This window comes from Rousettus aegyptiacus, unplaced genomic scaffold (assembly GCF_014176215.1).
Source record: "Rousettus aegyptiacus isolate mRouAeg1 unplaced genomic scaffold, mRouAeg1.p scaffold_m13_p_12, whole genome shotgun sequence".
NCBI classification, from domain to species: domain Eukaryota; kingdom Metazoa; phylum Chordata; class Mammalia; order Chiroptera; family Pteropodidae; genus Rousettus; species Rousettus aegyptiacus.
The window spans coordinates 44,768,911-44,795,576 of NW_023416287.1; the positions used below are offsets into that span (position 1 = coordinate 44,768,911).

The window sequence follows — 26,666 nt, forward strand, 5'->3', positions numbered from 1 at the left end:
CATTTATTCAAGGTTATGATAACAAACTAACTGTCTCTCCCAAGGATGCATATGTTCTTGTGCTTCCTGGCCCAAGGTCTTTTCACTGGCTTTTCTTTCAAACCTTATTCATTCTTAGTCATCTCGGCTAGAAATTTCCTGCTTCAGAGCTGAAAGTAAGTACATTTTCTACTAATTTCTCAGGTTCTTATGTGCTTTGGGATCATAATCAGAACAGTTAGAAACAAATCTGAGAAAATATTGTGTTCAGAATTCCTCCTAATAGTTTATTCTTTTAATTATGGTCTTTCATCCTTCCTGAGGAAGTTCATTTTTCTAATTGAATTATAACAATAAAATCTATTACTTGTTTGTCTAACTAAAGTAGCCTTCACTGTTAATAAATTTATTAGCTTCTCTATATTCTCAGTCTTTAAATTATTATGGCCAGGGTTTTCCTAATGGAAATAAGGGTGAAAAAAATCCTACTTCTTTTACTCTTTCATGAGAGTCACTCTTTTACCCAGTTAACTTTTAATTAAGTATGATAGTTTTGCTTTTATGGTAATTAAGGAAGCTAGCATGTGTTTGGCTTCCTGTATTTCTGCCATCAACATATGGAAGTGGATTATTAGTGGTTCTGGGACAATGTATATTCTCTCTCTGCCTTTGTTATCCATTAGTTCCACAGTCCTCTGACTTCCTCGGCAACAGCACAGAGTGTAGTATGAACAAGAAGTAAAAACATGTTCATTATCACAGACCCTTCTGAAATTGTTATCTCTTGGACAGCCATTCAGTCACTGTAGTCTTGAGACACTCTTTTCTTGGTTGACTGTCATTGGGGGACATGCATTCTCCAGAATAGAGGTCTCAGTCTTTTCTTTTCTTTTCCTTTTTTCTTTTTGCTCTTTTTTTTGGCTTTTTAAAAAATTAATTAATATATTTTTATGATGACATTAGTTAATTAAATCTGGTAAGTTTCAGTTGTACATTTTAACAGTAAGGCATACATATATTTACATTGTGTGTTTACCTCCCATAGTTAGATTTCTTTCTGTCACCACATATTTGACCCCTTTTACCTCATCTACCTCCTCCTTCCCCCCTCCTCCCTATCCTCTGGTAACCACTAGTCTATTGTCCATGTCCATGAGTCTCTGTTTGTTTGTCCTGTTTATTTGTTGCTTTTAGGTTTATATCCCACATATAAGTGATATCATGTGATTTTCAACTTCCGTCTGGCTTATTTTGCTTAGCATGATTATCTCGAGGTCCACTCATGTTGTCACAAATGACAGTATTTCATCTCTTCTTATTGCTGAGTAATATTCCATTGTATATATGTACCACAGCATCTTTATCCATTCATCTATCTATCATAGGACATTTCAGTTGCTTCCATGTCCTGGCCACTGTGGTTAATGCTGCTATGAACATCTGTGTACAAATACCTTTTCAGATATGAGTTTTCAAGTCTTTGAAGTTTCTAATAAAAACAGTTATTCATATTTTTATTTTTCAAGGCTACCTTGAGATAATTCTCCTCCTCTCAAACGTGTGCATGTACACACATACATATATATGCACACATGCAAAGTCTTAAAGGGATAGAAATGGTAAAAGGATACAGGGGCATACTGAGAGTAAGGCCTTGAAAAAGACTGAGAACAGGAGAGCTTCCTTCTGTGCACCCAGAGCAGAAGTGCAGAAGGGATTGTGACAAGCTGTGCTTACTCATTTGTGTATTTATCAAAAATGTCCATTGGATACTTAGTACCAAGCCTTGCTGCAAGCCCTAGTCAAATTGTCTACTATGAGCTTCCAGAAGCAGTAAGGGAATAGAGGAGACAGCTCTAGAACAATCTTGACCTTTCGATGCATCCTGCATCTCTTGTGGCAGAGGATGAGTTTCGCTCTAGTAGCGAATTCCTCTTATTGCCTCAGAGAAACTTAAGGTAATTCAGTGTAAAACATTTTAAGCCATTTTATTCTTTACCTTGTTAATTTTTCCAGGTGTGTTTACCATCTGAAATCTTAATGGTTTATTCACCTTTAATGAGATCTTTCTGCTTGGTGTAAGCAACATTCATCTTCCATTGATTGTACAAATATGGGTATGGCCAGGTTCTCTGTTAAGTGCTGGGCATACAGAGATGGTAAAGACAGTTCTTATCTTAAAGAACTCAAAATCCATTTACAAGAGAAGACAGTGTGTTTTAATGTGAGCAGGACTATCAGAAAAAAATAAAGACAAATTGTATAGAAAAATATAGGTGAGAAGCTCTCTCATGCTTCTTTGGGAGAGGGGAGGCAGTTTGGGAAAGTCTGCATAGAGATAGGAATGTATATGCTGAACATGAAAAGGTGATGAAGAAAATAGGGAATGGATACCACACAATAATTATATATTATGATGAAAAGAAAGAAAAGAATGAGGCTACCTCATTCCCCAAAATACAGAGTCACTTCAAGGCCTCTTATAATTGATTCTAGACAGAGTTCAAAGCAGGCCGTGTGCTGGGTTCAGATGAGTCATTGTTTATCATTAATGAGTACTGCCACATGAATAGCCAAACTTTAGAGTTATAACTACTTCTATTCAGTAATATCAAGAAAACTGATATCAGCTGGTAATGGTGATGTGGTGCTAGCAAAGGCTGTTGGGACAGTTCAGGATCAGTAAGTGAATTAGAAATTTATCTACCTTGGAGTTTCTCCTTGCCTTTTCTTTCAACAGTGTACTGATTAATAATATCCACAATTTATTATGATGCTACTTTATTTTATTTAGCACAAAATGGCCTTAGAATTGGAAGCACTTACTCCCCAGCATCTTCCACCACAAAGTGCCTAAACTAAACTTTCAAATATTTGGGGAGTGGGTGAGACAAGTACCCACTCAGTCTGTCTGCTGGACTGGAATCCTGCTGCTTCCTCTTATGCTCAGCCTCCAGAGCCTGTTTGGAAAAAAGGAGGGAACATGGGCCCTAGGGGAAGGCAGATTTAGCAGCTGGATAACCTTAAGTAAGTACTTAATCTCTCTGAATCTCAGTTTTCTTATCTATAAAATTGGTGGGGGAGCAGGGAATAGGAGTAGTATCCTTTATATTTAATTGGAACATTAACTAGAATGCCTTTCACTGTGAACCTTCTCTGACCTTCTCATAGACACCACTGTAAGAGAAGCTATGGTAAAACCAAATTGCCTTTAAAGTGAAGAATTTTAAGGATGTGCTGATGTACCAGGGAGTCTGGTTTTCTATCTGTTAGAGTATTAATTGAAATTGCTAAACACACATTTGGGTTCCTACACAGTAGACAATGAATTACCGATAATGCTTGTAGATAAAGCCAATCCTTTTCTGCATCATGTATACCATGTAGCAGCCATGACTCATTAGCAAGTCACCATAACCTTACCTGTTTTCTTTCTCAGGTGTGTATATCTTATCTCCTCAGCTAGATTTTGATGAGCAGTATGGTGTTTCTTATCTTTTTTATTCCCAACCATACATAACCTGGATCCTAGAAGATGTTCACAAAGGCCAGTTCTTTATTCGATTACTTGAATTAAAGCCAAAAGATCCTAAAACTTTCCTTCCCCCTAACCCTCCCATACAGCTATTCTCACCACATTCCTTGAATAACAACTACTTCATTAACAGCTCCTCATCCTCTGGGACTGAGACTCACTGTGGAGTATAAAAAGGCAGAGACACTAGCTCCTCAACACTCCAGAGCAGAGTCCAGAGACTAAAAGCTGTCTGTAATGCTCATGGTGGTTATGGGGTCCAGTTAGGCTGGGGTCAGTCCACTCCCTAAAGGTAGCGATAGCAGGAGTCAGGTGAGTCAAAGAAAGCTTTGAGTCACCAATCTAAAGATATAAAATAAGTTTAAAATTCTTCATCTGGAATAGGAAAGCAGTTGTTTAATATTGTTTTATTTAATGGCGTTTGTTCAGCTCACTGAACCAGTTAAAAACTATTCCATGCTTTCGCAACAGAGTGGAAATTGGAAACTATTTCAAGGATGGAAATATAAACGAAACTGTGCAGTAAAGAATCTGGTATTGATTTTTTAAAAAGTAAATTACAGAAAGGGTTTGATGGAGTTTTTTTCCAAAAAAATCTCCAAGAAAGATTAAATGCCACCAAGGTTGCTCCCTAACACATGTCTGCTCCAGGCCCTCAGCTTCTATTATATGCATATATACTTGGTTCCCAATATTATGGAAGGTCTCCTTTGCCTAGTCTGGGAACAACTGAACATTTATATGCAAAAAAAAAAAATTTAGATGTAGATCTCATACCTTACACACACACACACACACACACACTCACACACACACACACTCCCAGTGGATCACAGACCTAAATGTAAATATAAGACCACACAACTTCTAGAAGAAAACTCAGATGAAAATATACATTACAGCTGAAAGTCTAATGACATGCTAAATGTAATAATGGCTAATTGTCACTGTGGGACCCTGGAACAGAAAATGTACATTAGATAAAAACTAAGTAAATATGAATAAAGTATGAACTTTAGCTAATAATAATGTGTCAATACTGACCATCAATTGTGGTTAATGTACTATATTAAAGTGAGATGTTAATATGGGAAACTGGGTGTACTTTGTATGGGAACTCTCTGCTAGCTTTGTAACTTTCCCGTGAATCTAAAACTGTTCTAAAATAAATATATATATATATATTTAAAAAATAGTTCATAGCTCCACCACCCAATTAATATTTGAGATATTCTTCTAGCGATTTTTCTATGCCTTTTCATATATATATATATGTATATGTGTATATATATATATATGTATATATATATATATATATATATATATATATATATATATATACACTTCTGCACCACTGAACCATGATTTTAATTATAAAATAGTGTTCTATCTTATGGGCCTGCCGGAATTTATTTAACCAATTGTCAATTACTAGTTATTTATGTCGTTATCAGTTTTTCACTATATAATTAACAATTCAGTGAACATCATTGTATATACATCTTTGTACATATCATTGATTGTTTGTTTAGAGCCTCTGAGTTACAGATCTATCAGGTTTTTAGTCCTAAAGGTAGACAGTGTGACAGTGGAACTATATGTGTCACCTTCTATTGGGTTAGAATGTGTGAGTAAGATGCTTATTCTAGATTTTTAGTGACAACACATTTTCTAATTAATGAGTTTGAAGAAATACTTATATTTGACAAATATGGTACTTGGATTTTGAACAATTTGTATTTATTATAATTTAAATAGATCAATTGTGATTATAATCCTTCACAGCACCTTAGTTTATTTACAACTACTTTTTATCTTCTATTCTTATTCTTACTATATATTAGTATCAGGTAGACAATACAATGGTAAGACATTTATATGATTTATGAAGTGATACCCTGATTACTCTAGCACAACCATTACAATAATATTGACTATATTCTCTATGCTATACTCTACTTTCCCATGACTGTTTTGTAGCTACTAATTAGAACTTTTTTTATCCCTTTACCTTTTTCACCATTTCCTCTCCTCTCTCTGGTAATCAGCAGTTTGTTTTCTGTATCTATGAGTCTATTTTCATTTATATTGTTTCTTTTGTTCCTTGGATTCTGCATATAAGTGAAATCATATGGTATTTCTCTGTCTGACTTATTTCACTCAGCATAACATCCTCTATGTCAATCCATGCCGTTGCAAATGATAAGATTTCATTTTTTTTATGGCTGAGTAATATTCCATTGTATATATGTACCACAGCTTCTTTATCCAATCATCTATGATGGGCACTTAGGTTGCTTCCATATCTTGGCTATTGTGAATAGTGTTGCTTTGAACATAGGGGTGCATGCAACTTATGAACTAATATTTTGGTTTTCTTTAAATAAATACCCAGAAGTGCAATTGCTAGGTCTAAAGGTAGTTTTGTTTTTAATTTTTTGAGGAACCTCCAGACAGTTTTCCTTAGCAGCTGTATCAATTTGCAATTCTACCAACAGTGTATGAGGGTTCCCTTTTCTCCACATTCTTGCCAACACTAATTTTTTGATTTATTGATGATAGATAACCTGACAGGTATGCGGTGATATCTCATTGTGGTTTTAATTTACATTTCTCTGATGATTAGTGATGTTGAGCATCTTTTTATATGTCTATTGGCAGCCTGTATGTCCTCTTTGGAGAAATACTTATTCAGATCTTCTGCTTATCTTTTAATTGGATTTTTTTTATTGTTGTTGAGTTTTAAATATTAACCCCTTATCAGATGTATCATAGGTAAATATCCTCTCCTGTTCAGTAAGTGGTCTTTTCGTTGTTGATGGTTTGCTTGCAAAAACTTTGTAGTTTGGTATAGTCCTAATTGTTTATTTTTCCTTTAGTTTCCTTTGCTTGAAAAGATATATCAGAAAAAAAGTATTACTAAAAGCAACATCAGAGAGTTCACTGCCTATTTTTTCTTCTAGGAGTTTTATGGTTTCAGGTCTTACATATAAGTCTTTAATCCTTTTTGATTTTATTCTTGTATATGGTGTAAGAAGGTGGTGGCGTTTTCCCACCGCCATTTATTGAAGAGACTGTCTTTACCCCATTGTATATTCTTGCCTCCTTTGTCATAGATTAAATGAGCATATAGATGGACTTATTTCTTGGCTTTCTATTCTGTTCCATTGATCTATGCATTTGTTTGTTTGTCAGTACCATGCTGTTTCAATTACTATAGTCTTGTACTAAACCATGATATCATGCAATGTAATACCTCCAATTTTGTTCTTGTTTCTCAAGATTCCCATGATTATTCAGAGTCTTTCATGATTTCATATAAATTTTTGGATTATTTGTTCTAGTTCCCTGAAAAATGCCATTGGTATTTTGATAGGGATTGCATTGAATCTATAGATATTTGGGGAATTACAGATATTTAACATTAATTTTTCCTTTCCATGAGCGTGGCATATGCTTTCGTTTATTTGTATCTTCTTTAATTTCTTTCTTTAGTGTCATAGTTTTCTGAGTGCAGGTTTTTACCTCCTTGGTTAAATTTATTCCTATATATTTTATTTTATTTTTAGGTGCAGTTGTAAATGGAATTTTTTTTTAATTTCTCTTTCTGATAGTTCATTATTGGTTTATAAAAATGCAACAGATTTCTGAATTAATTTGTATCCTGCTAATTTATGGAATTCATTGATCAGTTCTAACAGTTTTGGGGTGGAATCTTTGGGGTTCTCTCTATATAGTATCTTGTCATCTGCAAATAATGACAGCTTTGCTTTCCCTTTCCAACATAAATGCCTTTTATTTCTCTTTCTTGCCTTATTGCAGTAGCTAGGACTTCTACTTCTATGTTTAATAAAAGCAGGAAAAGTGGATATCCTTGTCTTGTTCCTGATCCTAAAGAAAACAGTTTTAGCTTTTCCTTATGGAGTATGATGTTAGCTGTAGATTTGTCATATATGGCATTTATTATGTTGAGGTATGTTCCCTCTATTACCACTTTGCTGAGAGATTTTATTATAAATAAATGCTGGATTTTGTCAAACACTTTTTCTGCATCTATTGATATGACTATATGATTTTTATCTTTCAATTTGTTAATGTGGTGTATCACATGGATTGATTTGCAAATATAGTACCAACCTTGCATCCCAGGAATAAATCCAAATTAATCATGGTGTATGAGCATTTTAATGCATTCTTTAATTTTATTTGCAAATATTTTGTGGAAGATTTTTGCATCATTGTTCATCAGGGATATTGGCCTGTAGTTTTCTTTTTTTGTACTCTCTTTGTCTGGTTTTGGAATCAGCATAATGATGGCTTTGTAAAAAGAGAGTTAGGAAGTTTTCCCTTCCCTTGAATTTTTTGGAATAGTGGTAAAATAAGTGTCAATTCTTATTAGAATGTTTGGTAAAATTCACCTGTGAAGGCATCTAGTCCAGGACTTTTGCTTTAGGGGAGTATTTTTAAATTATTGATTCAATTTCTAGCAACAATCAGTCAGTTTAGATTTCTGATTCTTTTTAACTCAGTCTTGGGAGATTGTATGTATCTCGAAAGGAATTAAGTTCTTCCAGATGGTCCACAATTGCTCTGTGGAGTCAGTTGTCACTTCTTTTTTGTTTCTTTTTTCCTTGGTGAATCTGGTTAAAGATTTATCACTTTTTTAATCTTTTTAAAGAAACATCTTGGTTTTATTGATCTTTCGTACTGCTTATTTACACTTATTTCACTTATTTCTGCTCTAATCTTTATTATTTTCTTCCTTCTACTCTTTTGTGCTTTGTTTGCTGTTCTTTTTCCAGTTCTTTCAAGTGTAAGGTTAGATTGTTTATTTGAGCTTTTTCTTCTTTATTGAGATAAGACTGTATTGCTATCAATTTTCCTCTCAGGACTGCTTTGGCTGTGTCCCATAGATTTTGAGTTGAGTTTTCATTTTCATTTGCCTCTACATATCTTTTGATTTCTTCCCTAATCTCATTGTTAACTCATTTAGTGTTTAGTAACATGTTGTTTATCCTCCATGTGTTTGTGTATTTTGCAGGGACTTTTGTTGTAGTTGATTTTCAGTTTTATATCATTGTGGTTGGAGAAGGAGGTTGATATGACTTCAATCTTCTTAAATTTTTTGAGACTTGTTTCACGGCCTAAAGTTGTCTATCTTGAAAAATGGTCCATGTGCACTTAAGAAGAATGTCTTGGGCTGAAACACTCTGAAAATATCAATTAAATTTATCTGGTCTAGTGTATCATTTAAAGCCACTGTTTCCTTGTTGACTTTCTGTCTGGAAGTTCTGTCCATTGGTGTCAATGAGATTTAAAGTCCCCTACTATGAGTGTATTACTACCAATCTCTCACTTTGTGTTGGTCAATATTTGCTTTATATATGTAGGTGCTCCTGTTTTGGGTGTGTATATGTTTACTAAAGTTATGTCCTCCTGTTGGACTGACCCCTTTATCATTATATAAAGCCTTTCTTTGTCTCTCATTATAACTTTTGTTTTAAAGTCTATATTTTTTGATATATATTGTTATCCCAGCTTTTAAAAAAATCTTCACTTGTATAAAATATCTTTTTTCCATCTCTTAACTTTTAGTCTGCGTGTGTCTTTCAATTTGAAATGGGTCTCTTATAGACAAGCATGTATATGGATCTTGTTTTTTTATCCATTCAGTTATCCTATGTCTTTTGATTGGAGCAATTAATCCATATATAATAAAGTGATTATAGATAGGTACATAGTTATTGCCATTTTATTATTCATATTTATGTCCCCCCATACTTCTTCTTTTTACATAATTCCCCTTAACATTTCTTGTAATAGCAACTTGGTGGTGGTGAATTCCTTTAGCTTTTTCCTGTCTGGGAAACTCTTTATCTTACCTTCAATTTTAATTGATAGCCTGAGTAGAGCAGTCTTGGTTGTAGGTCCTTGTTTTTCATCACTTTGAATATCTCATGTGAATCTCTTCTGGCCTGCAAAATTTCTGTTGAAAAATTAGCTGACATTCTTATGTGAGTACCTTGTAAGTAAAGAGCTACTTTCTCTTGTTGCTTTTAGAATTTTCTCTTTGTGTTTAAACTTTGCCATTTTAACTATGTTTTGGTTTGGGTTTGTTTGGATTCCTCTTGTTTGGGGCTCTCTGCACTTCATGGATTTGCATGTCTATTTTCTTCAATAAGTTAAGGAAATGGTTCACTATTATTTTTTTCAAATAGGTTCTTATTCTCTTGGCCTCTCTCTTCTTTTTCTGGTACCCCTATGATGCAAATATTGGTACTCTTGATGTTGTCCTAGAGGTCTCTTAAACTTTCTTCATTTTTAAAATTCTTTTTTCTTTTTGCTATTCTTCCAAATTACTAATTTGACCTTCTGCTTCATCTAATCTACTATTGATTTTTAAATGTATTTTCATTTATTTTATTATTAATTTTTCATTGGTTCTTTTTAATGGTTTCTATGCCCTTTTTATGCTCACTGTGTCTCTGTTGAAGTCCTCTCTAAGATCATCTATTATTCCCCAAAGTTCACTGAACATCCTGAAAACCAGTGTTTTGAACTCTGTCTTTGGTAGGTTGCTTGCCTCCATTTCATTTTGTTCTTTTTCTGGAGTTTTCTCCTGTTGTTTTATTTGTGACGTTTCTTTGTTTTCTCATTTTAGTTGTTTAGTTGTTAGGTAGATTTGTTAGATCTCCCAGTATTGGGCAGGTGGCCTTATGTAGTAGGTGCCCTGTGTGTCCAGTGGCACAGCCTTCATGATCACTTGTACCAGGAGTTCCATGAGTGTCTCTTGTGTGAATTATTTGTGCTATCCTGTTGTTACGCCTTAGTTGCTGTTAGTATGTTAGTGGATGGGATTGACTTTCAGTGCTGACTGGTTTTGAGGATTGACCCTTCCCCCAGTGTATGAGCTACTTTGTGGAGGCTGACCCTACTGAGTAGAATTCACCCCAGTGAGATTGTGTACCTGTTGAGATCACCCTTTGGCTATGTCACTTGTGTGCCTTATCAGGTGGTGATTTGATTTGGTATGATGCCAGCCTCTCGGTGTGTTTGTTTTGTAGCCCTTTGAGAGGGGCTCCTGTTTGAACCAATGTCAGCCACTGCCTGTGACCTTCCCAGGGCTGCCTGGTAGGCAGTACAAAGAGATTCATGGGTGGTTGTTGCCCGTGCTGGACCTGGAGGCATGTGAGAGAGACCATTTTAGGAACTCAAGTCAGCTGCCTCCAGTACCAGGCCTGGGGCAGCTTAGCAAAAGGTCCAAGGCATCCCATGAATAGAGAATGGTAATACATTTCTATCAACAAGTACCTCAAATGGAAAAGAATTAAGTGCTCTAACCAAAAGATAGAGTGGTTGAATGGATAAGAAAACAAGATCCTTACATGTGCTGCCTACAAGAGAGACTCACTTCAGATTAAAAGTCACACACAGACTAAAAGGAAGAGGATGGAAAAAGATATTGCCTTGATGGACCTAGAGGGTATTGCACTGAATGAAGTAAGTCAGATAAAGACAAATACCTCATCAGCCACATACATGTGGAATCTAAAGAACAAAACAACAACAACAAAAGTTAAAACAAACTCATAGACACAGAGAATATTTTGAGGGATACTAGATGGGAGCAAGGGTTCGGGGGATGGTGAAAAGGGGCAAAAAGATTAAGAAGTACAAATAGATAGATACAAAATAGTTATAGAGATATAAAGTGTAGCATAAGGAAAATAGTCAACAATGTTATAATAAATATTTACTTCATTTAGTGAAGTATCCCTCATGAAGTAGGGTGACTACTCCATGAGTTATATTGATCTCTAATCACTATGTCATACAACTGAAACTGATATATTACTGTATGCCAACTGTAATTGAAAAAAAAAAACTCATTGAATTGTACCATGTAAATATGAACAACTAATTGTCTATTATAATTCAATAAAGCTGGGAAAAAAGGGTAGTTATGTGTTTTCCTGTTTCTATATATGCCTTTAATTTCCTTTACTTCTTTTCTTATTCTAGTCTATCCATATATAATTGGGTTCATGAGAAGAATATGAAAAGGAAAGGGGAGAAGACAAAAAAGTAAACTTTATTTTTATCTCTGGGCTTAAAATTCCACTATAGATATTTGTCACAGAGCAATTAAGATTGAGGGTTCAGTAAATTGTTTTATTTAAATTATTACACCATTATATTTCATTAAGGCAACAGAAATTTCTTCGAGGTAACATGGCTTGTTTTTACCTTGTAGTCAATTTTGCAGCTGATATTTATATATATTCTTTCTTAGGTGATAGTGTGGCTTTTACCTCAGATCTCCTGCAAGTACTACAAAGAAGAAAAAATTCTGAATAATTAGTCCAGATTTCTTTCAAGACCAAGTAACATTTTTGACTTTACCACAAGCAGAGGAAATGAAGCACATAATCAGTCTATATGAAAACATAAATGATACAGCAAGAAATAATTCAGACTGTCCTCATGTGGTTTTGCCAGAGGAGATATTTTTTACAATATCCATCATCGGGGTTTTGGAGAACCTGACTGTCCTTCTGGCTGTGATAAAGAATAAGAATCTCCAGGCACCCATGTACTTTTTCATTTGCAGCTTAGCCATTTCTGATATGTTGGGCAGCCTGTATAAGATCGTGGAAAATATACTGATCATGTTCGGAAACATGGGCTATCTCAAGCCTCGTGGCAATTTTGAAACCACGGCTGATGATATCATTGACTCCCTGTTCATCCTCTCTCTACTTGGCTCCATTTTCAGTCTGTCTGTGATTGCTGCTGACCGCTACATCACAATCTTCCATGCTCTGCAGTATCACAGCATTGTGACCATGCATCGCACTATTGTCATCCTGACAGTCATCTGGACATGCTGTATATGCAGTGGCATCACCATGGTTCTCTTCTCCCATCACATCCCCACAGTGATTACCTTCACATCACTGTTCCCTCTGATGTTGGTCTTCATCCTGTGCCTCTACATTCACATGCTCTTGCTGGCTCATTCCCATGCCAGAAAGATCTCAACACTTCCCAGAGCCAACATGAAAGGGGTCATCACATTGACCATCCTTCTTGGGGTCTTCATCTTCTGTTGGGCCCCCTTTGTCCTTCATGTCCTCTTAATGACATTCTGCCCAAATAATCCTTATTGTGCCTGCTACATGTCTCTCTTCCAGGTAAATGGCATGTTGATCATGTGCAATGCAGTCATTGACCCTTTTATATATGCCTTCCGGAGCCCAGAGCTTAGGGAAGCATTCAAAAAGATGGTCTTCTGTTGCAGGTTCCAGTAGAATTATTGGTCCCTTATTTTAGGAGTTATGGTGATAATATTGTCAACTGATAGAATAACCAACAAATACTAATGTTCTCAACCATTTTTTCCTTCCCTAGTGTGTATGAGAATTATTCCACTTATTAGTATTTGTAATAGTTTTGTTCTATGTGAACAGTCTTGCCTTAGTACAGCTTTTATAACTAGAGAGATAAAATAATGAACTATAAAGAAGGACAGAATACAAAGCACACATAACAATATAATTTGAGAGCTTCGGACTAAGGCAAAAAAGCTTGTTCTCTCCTGGCTGGAGGCCGCTATAATTGATTTCTAAAAGTTAAAGTACCAAGATAAATACTCAGGCCAGAAACTACATGGCCTTTAAGCCAAAGATGCCAATAAATTGCTGCAGTTGAACTTGCCCATCACACACTACCATATGTAAAATCTCTTTCCTCCCTCCTACCTGCCTACTTTACTGTATGTCATCTCAAACATTTTTGGAAGCAGGAAGGTAAAAATCATAAATGTCAAATAATATGCTTTGAGTTTTCATGAATGAAGGAAACTTCTCTGTTAGTCTTCTTTGCTCATTCAGTATCCCACTACTGTTTAAATCCTTATTAAAACTTTTCATGTTTTAAAAGCATACATTTCAAAGGAATAAATAAAAATTTAATCCATTTATAAAGGCCAGAGGAAAATTATAATTATCTGAAGAAGGTATAAACAATCTTTGTGAATTTGTCACAGTGTAGAAGTACAGGAAAAGAGGCCCCAATATGTATTTTGTGAAGTATTGAGAGAGAGAGACAGAGAGACAGAGACAAAGACAGAGAGATAGACAGAAGGACAGAAAGAGAGAGAGAGAGAGAGAGAGAGAGAGAGAGAGAGAGAGTTAATTAGTTAATCATGCTTTTGGACTATGGAAAAAACCAAGACCAAAACAACACTTCAAGACAGTGCTATTATTGAGACCCAAGCCAGAGACTCTTCCACAGATGAATCTGAGAGGCGGACTCGATGACTAGAAAATTTCATTCTCATCAGCCACAGGACAGATGCTAGATATTGAAAAGTATCATCACCAATGGGAATAAAACATAATTTGTAAGTTCATCCATTTAAAGAAATTTATTAAATTTATTGGGGGTGACATTGGTTAATAAAATTACATAGGTTTCAAGTATACAATTCAAAAATAAATAATATGTATATTGCATTGTGTGTTTACCACTCAAAGTTAAATTTCCTTCCATCACCATGTATCTGACCCCACTTACCTTTTTCTGCCTTCTCCAACCTGTGTTTATGAGTTTTTGTTTGTCTTGTTCATTTGTTGCTTTCATTTTTTTTTAGCCCACATATGAGTGAAATCATATGGTTCTTATTTTTTTCTGACTTTTTTTGCTTAGCATAATAATCTCAAAGAAGATGTGGTACATAAATACAGTGGAATATTACTCAGACATAAGAAAAGATGAAATACTGGTATTTACAATAACATGGATGGATCTTGAGATTATCATGCTAAGCAAAATTCATCTGTTTTTAATAGCTAAAAATAAGCTTAAAGCAGAAGTGACTTCTGATCGCAAGTTCTTGCTAAGTTAGAAAGTAACCTAAAGGCATAGTGATAAGAGAAAGAAAGGAAAGAAGCCAGGTCTTCAGATGCACAGAGCACGGTTGCTCCAGATCCACTGGGAGTGACAGTGTCTTCTGGAAGAGGCAACACTTTGACCTTAGAAGAGTTTTCCCTAAGTTGCTGAGAGCAGAAGCCAACCACACATAGGACTGCTGGTCTGGTGATGGGTTTGATATTAGATATGGGGAGGGACTAGATCTTAAGAGACAGAACAGAAAGCATGGAATTAAAGAGAAGACAGCTGTAGGCTTTTTTTCCCAGATGGCCTCTGTCACAGATTGAATATGAAATCCAAAGTGTGTCTTCTTGACCTCTGCTCTATAGAAATCCTTTGGTTCTTCTCCCTCATCAAAAGGGCTACATTACTCTAATGTATATTAGCCTAGATTTATTAATAGATAAAATACTATATTTAAATTTATTTTTCATAAAATCTAAAGCACATTCCTATAAATGCTTTTTTAATGTTAGTTCTACCATTAAAAGAATAATATATAGCACAATTTTCTGTGATTATTCTGAATATTTTCAATAAAATATAATCTTTCTTTGATGTTGGGTGATTTGCTCCATGTCATAAATGGTCCCAAACTGCTGCACTTATTGAATTCTGCTTTTGTTAATAACTTTGATACCACTCTCAAGCTTTCAGCTGTCACTGTTGCCAGAGGGAATCACCCACCTCTGACTGCCTTTAATTTGTTTTGTTTAACATAAGAAACAAAATCAATAAGGCTATTCTAATAGTTTATAAAGCGAAAACATAGGATGAGTGCTAACTCAGAGACATTTTCAATTCTAGGTTCTCAGCTATATTCAAATCAGATCAGGGTATTTAGTACTCAGAATTATTGAAAAAGCTATGGTTACCTACCCCTACCTTCATATGTAATTCAAACAAAAACAGTATTGAACTGCATTCATTTGAGTAAGGAAGATCAATAAAGCTCAGATTCTTTCCATGATGACTACTTCAATCCTTTTATCATAATAACAAATTCTAAAACTGATTTGCTAATGCCATATGCATGTGTCCAGTTTTGTTGATCATCTAGCCATGATTCAGACAACTGAGAATGCTAGAAAAAGAATGAAGTACTATAGGTTACTTGATGTCCTCTTTAATTCAGAAGTGCACTACTTCTGAGCCATCTCTAATAAAAAGGAAAGAAAATTTCCTATTTTTCTCTCTCATTTTTCCATTGCTATGGTTCGAGTGTTTGTTTTTCCCCCGAATTCACACAGTTTGAAATTTTACTCCCCAAAGATAGTAGTATTAGTAGGTGGGGCTGTTGGGAGGTACTTAGATCACCAGGGTGAAGCCCTCATGAATGAGATTAGTGCCTTTGTAAAAGAGGATCCAGAGAGATCCCTCACCCCTTCTGCCAAGTGAGGAAACAGTGAGAGACGGTGCCAGCTATGAAGCAGGAGGAGGGCCCTTACCCCACCACGCTGGCACCCTGCCTTCCAGACTCCAGAATTGTGAGTAATAAATTTCTAATATTCATAAGCCACACAGTCTATGGTATTATTACAGTCTGAACACACTAAGACACACATCAATTCATGGACAGACATAAATAATTCAGTAAACATTCCACTCCTTCAACCACACATTTATTGGGCTGAGGTAGGAAAGGGGCCAAGAAAGCAGTCAAGGAGCACCCCTAGACTATCTAGTTAAGACCTCTGGGAAACATGAGCAAATCAATAATAAATCTTGAGAAACTGTCAGAGTTAATATTTCCTGGATGGTGGGGACATGTAATAACAATACTAATGATATGATAATAGTACCTATTAATTACTAAACAGTTACTTCAAGCCAGGTATTATTCTGAGATATGTGTGCATTAATCCTCACAACAACCCTAAGAATAAGTACAATTACTATCCTCATATTTTTTTCAGATAAATAAACTGAGGTTCTGAGATATTAAATAACTTCTGTGGCAGCAGATTCTAAAGTAGGTCTTATGATTCCTGCCTTATGATATTTCATATCTTTGTATAACACCTTCCCTTTGAGTGTGGGTGGACTATGACTTGCTTCTAACCCATAGATTATGGCAATTGTGATAAAATATCATTCTCATGACTATAATACATTATATAAAATACCATCTTGCTAGCAGGCTGCTAGAGACTCTGCTTGCTGGCTTGACAGAGTAAACAGACACTATGTGAACCCATTTGACAGGTTCTAATTCCTGTGCAAACAAATGAGCTCTCAGCCCTGAATGCTGCTGACAGTTACATGTGTCTAGAAGCAGACGCTGAGCATCAGATGAAAGTGCAGTCCAGCCCATACCTTGATTGCAGCCTTGTGAAATCCTGACGATCTTAGCAGATGACCCAGCTAAGACCTGGGCAATTATGAGCCATGGAAACTGTGAGATAAATATGCATGTTGCTTTAAGCCTCTAAATTTGTTGAAATTTCTTATGCAGCCATGGAAAACTAATATACTTACCCAACATGAGTTAGTGAGTACCAGAGTCAGGAGTCAACTCAAGGCTGCAATGTGGCCCAAGAGTCCAAGCTCTGTGATACCATTATGTACCATATGCAAAAATGTGTCCATAGCATGGCATAGTGATGAGTCACTTTGTTTCATTCCATGCCAAGACAGGCAAGTCAAGAATACCTGGGGCCTTCTTCCTCCAACTGAGTACTTAGCTCCTAAAGTAGAGGTGTCACTCAGAGAGGACACCACTTTCCTCACCTCACATCCAGAGTCCTGACTCAGATATTATGCCTGAACGGGGAAGCAGGCCACAAAACAAATAGCTCCTAATCTCTTCTTAAAGTAACTGACTTCATTTTAAACAGTGTATAGAGAAGTCCTAGCATTCTCAAGAACAGTGGAGATTGTAGCAAAAGGTAATTGGGAAAGGAATAATAGATTCATGTGAGATATAGAAAAATCTACAGGCAAGGCAGTTTGCTGAGAAAAGGAAGAAAGCAATGAGGGCCTTCCTAGGGTCAGAACAAATCTCAATCACTGACCTCAGAAACTATCCCTTCAAAGGAGCCCAAATTTAATTAGTCTTCAGAACAATTTATGTCCTAGGACATTATTGAAAATAACAAAATAATCATTCAACAATTAGTGAGGCTTAACATCTGGGTATGGTCAGGAAAATAGCAGTCAAACACAGCCCTGTCACAACCAGGTGACAGTAAAAAAACCCGTTTGCACACACTGCTCCCCACCCCCACCCGGAGGACATCAGAGGCATAACACTGCAGGGTGCGGTAAAGGGGCAGAATGCACAAAATCCAGCCAGTCACTAAACAAATAAACAAGTAACTAAGAATAACAAGTTCCAGAAGGGGGAAGGGTCTACAGGAACTGCCTGTGAGAGCCAATTAGTTCTCAAACTTAACAAAGACATCAAAACAGCTATTATAAATATGTTCAAAAAATTTGAGGAAATAATGGTTAAAGAAGTATAAGAAGGTATAATGACAATGCCACATCAAATAAAGATTATCAATAGAGACAGAAATTATAAAAATGAACCAAATGAAAGTTGTAAAGATTAAAGGATAATAACTAAATAAATAAAAGAAAATGCAGGAGTGATACCACAGAAAGGGTAGATTAGTTGACTCCAAGAATTAGTCCCTCTACTAACTGAAGGACAAACCAACAGACTAAAATTATCCAAACCCAATATCTAATCAAACACAGCAACCAAGGGAGTCCTTAATGAAGAAAGAAGTAACTAAATTTTAGTAAGAAAGCATAGTGGCCTTTTTTATTACTTACTTGCTATTCTCTATCCTCCAGCTTGCTAGTGGTGATGAAAATGGTGACCCACATTTCTGGTGTTGCTTGCTGGTGCCAGGACCTTCTTCTTGAAAAATTGGGGTTGTGCTTTTTGACCAGTCTGGTGGTCCCCTGAGGAATCAGCACAGTGCCTGACCTTTGTTTCACCTTCCTCAATCTGGCATGAGATCCCAGGAGGTAGCTAATGAAAACAGATAAAGATATATGCTATCCATAGCTACCAGGGACAAGAGATGGAAAGAATGGGGCAAGCAGAAGGCAGACCAAAAAGCCTGGGAAGGAAGATTCTTAGGCAAATAATGTCTTTGAAGGGCAATTATGTACACCGGGGAATCTGGAGTACAACACATATATCCATAATTCACGAATGACCTGAGAGAACCCTACATGTGCACCTCAGGCTGATCCTTAGACACTGCTTAAACAGGAAGTGAAGATGAAGGCAGAGTTTAAGCAATCTGGCTTAGTGTTGAAGGAGTATCCTAGCTCAGGGCTAGTCTATAAAAACTAGGGATGATTTGTTTTTCTTTTTGCCTCCTGGCATTTAAGGAATCTCTGTCAATCACTGGCTAAACACAGAGATAAAGGAATAGAGACACCAGTGACCACATACAAAAGGAAGACAAATTTTGCAGAAATAGTTTGGAAAAATCGCTAAAAATGTGGATGGCTGTAGTCTTCAGCAATCAATACCAAACTCTGGGGAGGGGAGAGAATTTGATTTTTAGAATTACCACATTATAGTGTTTAATTATAGTGTCCAATTTTCAATGACAACAATAACAAAAGTTATAAAGCATATGAAGAAACAAGGAAGTATGGTCCATTTACAGAGGAAAGAAAAAAGAAATTGATAGAAATCCTCCCTGAGGAAGTCCAGATGTTGGACTTACCAAAAAGGATTTTATTCTTTACTTGTTAAAATTAATTTTTGTCACTTTATTGTTAACAAATGAATGTTATCTCAGATTATAGATGTAATTGTAACTTAATTGAACAGCAAAAAAATCATGCTAATGGTAAAAGCCTGTTGGAATTTACCAAATGCATATTAATATAGTTTTACATTGCTATATGAACTGCTCTCAACTGCTAATAATAAAAGTTATAACTGGTTTAATCACTTTGAAAACCCATATAACAAATAGCTGTTTTGTTCTAAAAAATTCACACAGCTTTAAAATGGATTTAATCCATTTTTAATCCTCATCTGAAAATAAACAGCAAATAGAACTGGAGATTTTCAACATAGATATCAAACTGATATAGCAATCATAGTGCATGCAATTCAAAATGAATAAAATTAATAAAAATCCAATGGTAGTCCAAGATTTTGCCTGTTGTAGCAATTACCTTAATGCTTTGGAAAAGTGAACACAGGCTTTAAAGCATAAACAGTAGGGTTCATCATCTAATGTGTTGCAAGTAGAAACATTCTCTTCCACAGTGTTTGGAAGCATGTGTACAACCACTGTACAATGGTCACTTCAAATTTAAGCAGTTATCTTTTGTCCTACAAAGTCGAAAATCTGTATTAAATGCAACCTTTCTTTTTCATAATGTCTTCCCAAATTAATCCTGTTAAAGTCAGCAAAATCAAAAAGTACAAGAGATATTTTCAGACACAGCTTGAATCTACTGTGCATGAAAAATGTTTTAAAATGACAATTTTAATAGATAAATGTAAATTTGAACACAAATACCAAATAAAAGATAGCTGAACCACACAGAAAAAATGCTTTCCTTATCTCCATATTCAGATGTTTTACAAGAAAGAAAATATTAGAACATCATTCAAAATGGAAAGATTTCTTCGTAAGACTTTCATTGAACTTAATATTACCTAATTATAATTTCTAAAATAGAATTAACAAACCAAATTTAAGTATTCTTAGTTAGAGGCTGAAAAAGAAATAAGCACAATGATCTTGTAAGTAGATATGTTAACACGATTATGTAACAATTACATCAAGAAATGAAGGTATGCTACTAGGGCAATCCCAATATCTCTCTCTCTCTCTCTCTCTCTCTCTCTCTCTCTCTCTCTCTCTCTCTATATATATATATATATATATATATATATATATATATATATATATATATATATCTATCTCACACCCACATGCTTACTCAGACAGACAATACGCCTCCAGGAAGATAGTATACCAATGATAGCTTACAATTTTAATACAATTAAGAGTCCCATAATTCAGTTCAATAAGACATTTGAAGATTTATCACTTTAAGATATTCTAAAGGAAAAGAAAATTACAAAATATTCCAAAATGGTTGAAAGTAACACTATGTATTATAAAACATGTAGCTTACAAACTCCATTATGTTTGAGCAACCAGTCATCACAGATGTAGTAGTGAGGTAGTGAGGTAGTATTAATGCCCTTCATAAGACTATGTTTTCAATATGCTACCCTTTTGGGAAGGTCCAGTTTTTTTTTTTAAATGAATATAATCAATTACCAACAAATGTGTATTAACTTTTATTAAATGTGTGTATATCTAAATCAACCTATGAAATAGCAAAACTTTAAAAATCTTAGAGACAACTGTTATTTGCAGGCAGTGTTTCTTCAATAAACTCTCTTAGGGAACTGTTAACTGCTGTTTATACCTTTGTGTGTGAATCAGTAGGCAAAGAAAATCAAAGGATGACAGAAGATGAAACTGCAATTAGTTCAGCTGTGAAAGATGAGATGACTGTAATTAAGTAAGCAAATATCAAATATCCAATAATGTAATAAAATTAGGATTAAAAAATTAATTACTAGCTGCACATTACACGTTCCATAATTTACTGTTATCTTCTATACAATGACTAATGACTGTCCACCTGTGACCTACCCTCGTTTTAAATGCTGCCAATAATCTGTATGGTGGCAGAATTTATGGCTATGGGGATGGCAAGATATAAGAATGGCACACCGAGAAAATATAATGAGAAAGAATGTGAAAATACATGCAGGTAAAATATGGAAAGGTAAGAGAAAACAGAGTGCTCAACTTAAACACTTATTAAGTCACCATCATCCTTTAAAATGCACAGTGTTTAAATAACACAAACACATTTGTCAGACATGATAATTAGTGGTAATCTGCAACAGAAAAAAATGGAAAATGCAAAATATGAAAGGAGATGATGGAACACTGTTCTCCATTTCCCGGCCCAAAAGAAAAAGAAAGCCAAGCATGATATCAGACTACCTTAATGTTGATGAGCTCCCCTTAAATGTTTTTTAGCCACCACAGTCAAACTGGTATAAATGCTTTGGCAAGGTGGGATGCATTCCATCACATCTGCAAAGACCTTCTTTTCTCTGTTAGTGGTTCAGCTTATGAAGAACATGTATGCAAAATAACAGCTTTACAATGCTTCAAACTCATCATTACATAGCTTTGTATTGCCTTGTTGAATCTATCACAAAGTCTTGTGTTTATCACAGACTGCATATTAACACACTCATTTTTCTATGTTTCTGTGTTTCCTCCTCATTTCTGTGGTTCATAACTTTATTATTTGATAATTCAGCACCAGCCACAGCATTATTCTCATCATATTCGTTGTGCTCATTTTCAGTTGGAGGAATGACCGGTGGTAGTGGAAACAGAGTGGGGCAGACATCACAATTGTTAACTCTTCTTTGGTCATTTTCTAGTCTTCCTAGGCCACAAAAGCTTTGTGTTGCCACTCAGTAGCTTTCTCTTTCTCTTCTTGGTCTCTTCTAGAAGTGCAATCTTGGCAGTAAATTTGGCAAGTTCTGTGGCTACCTGTTCCTGATTCTTCATCGGCTGGGTAGCCTGTTTTGCTATAGCAGATTTGGACTCTTCAGCAGCTTGATACTCCTTTTCAAGTCTTTCTGCTTGTCCTTTTGTTTGTTTTCATTCCTAATCCAGTTATAGAGCATTTTGAATCTGTTCTAGTTATTTCTGGACTTCCATTTTCTGTTCTTCAGTTTGCTTTAGACGTTCTATTAGCTCTTCTTTTTCATAGTCTATTATTTCCTTTTCCTTTTCTGCTATTTCTTTCTTTTCTTTTTATTCTTTAATTGCACCCTTTCCAACTGCTCCAATGTTTCTCTTGCCTACCCTGAACATTCATCTATTGTATTTCATTAGTATCAGGCTTTCTTCTTCACATGTATAGTTCTTGGTATCCCATACACAAAATCCACTTATTGAGACTCAGACAAAGTGCATAAGAAACAAATCAGGTGTCTTTTTGTATATTTGCTTTATAATGTTTTTTAAATCATTAAATAAAATATTTCTGATTTTACTCCAGAGCAAATCAATTTTAGGTGTTAACTTGCATCATGCTCATAAATATCAAGACCCAAAGCATCAATGTCTAGCTGCAATTCAGTTCTGTTTTTTTTTTTATTTTTAATTTCAAAATAATTGACTCCATACATTTCTAGGTATTGTACAATATTTAGGTATTTCATCATAGAATCTTCTTTTTGCATTCTTCTATGTTTTTTATGTCAGTTCTGTATTCTAGCTTCTCATTGTTTTTTTTTTTGGGGGGGGGGTCAGTTTGTATTATTCCAAAACACATTGAGGTAGGAGTCTATCATTTGCCATGTAACTCTTTTTTATGAATCTCTTTGTTATAATATCCATACATGGTTTGAACAACATGGGAAGCCAAAAAGACTACAGTTTCTGAAGGGCAATAGATCTCATCATTTAAGATACCTTCTTTAACTTGCAATAAGAAAATTTTCTGGGTTATTTCTTGAATTAATTCCTCAGAAACATCTTCAGGAAAGAATTTAACTCTAAATTTGAACTGTACAGGATTTTCTTTTTTAACATCTTGCTGTGTCACCATTTTATTTAGTTTAAGTCAGGTAAAACAACCTTTGCTGTCAGCATACCAAAGCCCAAAAAAACCCGACCTCATGAAAATCAACTGTTTTCACCACTTGGTCAAAAAGTTGTCTGCCAGTTTTATTAGGCTGAATGGCAGATTCCAGCTCAGCATCTATTGTGGTTACTCTTATATTGATTGGTTTCAGCATTTTCTGTGTGTGTGTGTGTGTGTGTGTGTGTGTGTGTGTGTGTGTGTTTTACACCTACAGCATCTGGTCTTCCTAGGTGGTCTCCCATCCAAATACTAACCAGGCCTGACCCTGCTTAGCTTCTGAGATCAGACAGGATCAGGCTTGTTCAGGGTAGCATAGCTATAGACTATTTTCCTTCCAATTTTGTCACCTTCATTAAAAATTCTTCACTTTAATCAATTCCGTTGTCATGTCTAGATATATGTCCTCAGTTTCACTTTGATTAATCTTGAAAACTTTGTCTTTCAATGTTTTGTCTTTTTTCTTCGCCCAACAGCGAGCAGGTACTCCCACCCAGAGTGTGGCTGAGGTGATGTGCAGGGGCACCAGGCATTGCAGCTATGGCTGGGAGTGAATGGCAGCAGTGGGAGTGCTAGGCCACCAGAGAGGAGAGGCAATGCAGCCACCACAGACAGTTCTGCAATATGATCGAAGACTTTAAATCAACTGTCCTAAATATGCTCAAAGTGCTAAAGGAAACTAAGACAATAATGTATACGAAATATGTATTTAAACAAAAAGAATATCAAGAGAGATGGAAATTGTTAAAAGGAACCAAATAAAAATTCTGGAACTGAAAAGTACAATATTGGAGATTAAAAATTCACTAGAAAGGGGTTCAAAAGCATATTTGAGGAGGCAAAAGAATTATCAAGTATAAACACATGGCAATTGAAATTATCTATTCTGAGAAGCAAAAGAAAAATAATTTATTAAAAATGAACAGAGCCTAAGTGGTCTGCAGGACATCCTTATGTGTATCAACATATGCGTTATGGTAGTTCTGGAAGGGAAAGGGAGAGAGAAGGGGCAAAAAGAGCACTTGAAGAAATATAGGCTCAAAACTTTCCAAATTTAATAAAAGACACAAACCTACACATCTAAAAAACTCATCAAAATCTAAGTTGAATAAATTCAAAGAGATACATCATAATGAGATAGATTATAATCAAAGGGAGAATCTTGAAAGCAACAAGAGAGTAGTGACTTGTCATGGACATGGGATTCTCTATATGATTAACATCTAATTTCTCATCAGAAACCATGGAGATTGTAAGGTTACGGGATGGCCTATTTAAAATGTTGGGGGGAAAAGCCTACCAACCAAGAATTCTATATCCAGCAAGGTTACTTTGACCTTTGAAAATCAATTATTGTAATATAGTATGTCAATAGGATAAAAGAAAAACCACATGACCATCTCACTAGATGCAGAAAATTAACAAAATCTATCACTCTTTCATGATAAAAAATATGTAGCAAACTAGGAATACAAGAGAACTTTCTCAATATGATGAAGGGTATTTACCCAAACCCCCACAGGTAACCACATAGTTAATGATGAAAGGATGGATGTTGTTTGCCTGAGGTCAGGAACAAGAGAAGGATGCCTACTCTTACTTTTTCTATTCAACATTGTAGTGAGATACTAGCCAGGGCAATTAGACAAGAAAAAGAAATAAGTGATATCTAGATTGGAAAAGAAAAAGTAAAATTATCTCTATTCACAGATGGATTAATCTTTTGGGGTTTTCCCCAGGCTTAGGTGACTGAAATGAAGTGTCATGGAGTCAAGTTGGGCTATAAGCTAAAAAGGGTTCCCAGAATTGGGTTTATGTGTGTGACATCATCCCACACTTGGCCCATAATTATGTACACATAACCTCAGGTTCAAAAGGGTCCATAAACTTATATTTAAAAAGATATGTAATAAAAATAACTATAAGAACTAATAAGTGAGTTTTAGGCTGCAGAATACAAGATCAATATATGGAAATTAGTTGTATTTCTATACACTTGCAATGTGAAATACACTTACAATGAGCAATCTAAAAATAAAATTAGGAAAACAATTCTACTTATAATGGTGTCTAAAAGAATAAAATATGAATAAGTTTAACAAGAGTGTAAACAGACTCTAAAAACTACAAACATCGTTGAAAGAAACTGAAGATCTAAATAAAGGGAAAAACATTTATGCTATGAATTGGAAAATTTAATAATGTTAAAATGGCAATACTTCCAAAACTAATCTACAGATTCAACACAATCATAATCAGAATCCCAGCTGGCTTCTTTGCAGGAACTGAAAGCTTATTCTAAAATTCATATGGAATTTCAAGAGATCGTGGATTGTCAAAATCTTGAAAAAAAAAAAAAAGGAGGACTCGCACTTCCCAATTTCAAAACTTGTTGTAAAGCAACATTAATCAAAATTGTGTGGTAGTATCCTAGGGTAGATATATAGATTATTGGAATAGAATTCCATTCGAGAGTCCTGAAATAAACTCATGTATCAACTTTTTTCTTTTATTTATATTTTTATTTTTTTAATTATAGTTGGCATACAATATTATATTAGTTACACTTGGACAACATAGTAATTAGATATTTATATAACTTATGAAGTGATCACTCTGATAAATCCAGTACCCATCTGAAACCATACATAGTTAATACAACATTATTGACTATATTCTTTTTGCTATACTTTACGTCTCCATGACAATTTTGTAACTACCAATTCGTACTTTTTAATCCCTTCTCCTTTTAAACCCAACCCAAAACCCCTCCCATCTGGTAATCCTTAAAATGTTGTCCATATATATGAGTTTGTTTCTGTTTTATTTGTTTATTTTGTTCTTTAGATTCCACGTGTAAGTGAAATCATATGGTATTTGTTATCTCCACTCAGCACAATACCTTGTAGATCTATCCATGTCATTGAAGATTACAAGATTTCATTTGTTTGTCGTTTGTTTGTTTATTTATTCATTTGTTTGCTCACTTACTTATTTTTGTGGCTGAGTAATATTCCGTTGCTTGTGCACCACTTTTTTTTTATGCATTTGCCCATTGATGGACACCAAGGTTGCCTCCATAACTTGGCTATTTTAAATCTGCTGCAATGAACAAATGGATGCACATGTCCTTTCAAAGTAGTATTTTGGATTGCTTCAGATAAATGCCCAGAAGTGGGATTATGGAGTCTTTTTTTTGTCTCTTATTATAGCCTTTGTATTAAAGTCTATTTTGTCTGGTGTAAGTATTGCGACACCAGATTTTTTTCATTGCAATTTTTATTAAATATAATTTTCCATCCCTTTACTCTCAGTCTCTGCATGTCTTTTGATCTGAAGTGAGTTTCTTGCAGGCAACATATGTATGGGTCTTATTTTTGTATCCTTTCAGCCACCCTACCTTTTTATTGGAGCACTTAATTCTTCTTCATTTGAAGTAATCATTGATAGACATGTAGTTATTGCCATTTTATTATTCATATTTTTGATATATATATTTTCTTCTTCTTCAAGAAGTCTATTTAACATTTTCTGT

The 26,666-nt window shown here is 35.0% G+C and overlaps 1 protein-coding gene and 2 pseudogenes across 1 annotated transcript; 1 reads left to right on the plus strand and 2 right to left on the minus strand.

Moving 5' to 3' along the window:
• Positions 1-109: 109 nt before the first annotated feature.
• Positions 110-13,933, plus strand: MC2R (melanocortin 2 receptor). The gene is made up of 2 exons (XM_016139167.2): positions 110-155; positions 11,808-13,933. The coding sequence occupies exon 2, from the start codon at positions 11,932-11,934 to the stop codon at positions 12,823-12,825; it is 894 nt and encodes a 297-aa protein (XP_015994653.1). The 5' UTR covers positions 110-155; positions 11,808-11,931; the 3' UTR covers positions 12,826-13,933.
• A 7,695-nt stretch (positions 13,934-21,628) lies between these two features.
• On the minus strand, positions 21,629-23,288 carry LOC107507844 (annotated as a pseudogene).
• Positions 23,289-23,339: 51 nt separating this feature from the next.
• LOC118610294 lies at positions 23,340-23,458 on the minus strand (annotated as a pseudogene).
• Between the last annotated feature and the right edge of the window lie 3,208 nt (positions 23,459-26,666).

Excerpts from the sequence above, each read along its gene's own strand:
- MC2R (XM_016139167.2), top strand. The coding sequence starts at position 11,932 with ATGAAGCACATAATCAGTCTATATGAAAACATAAATGATACAGCAAGA.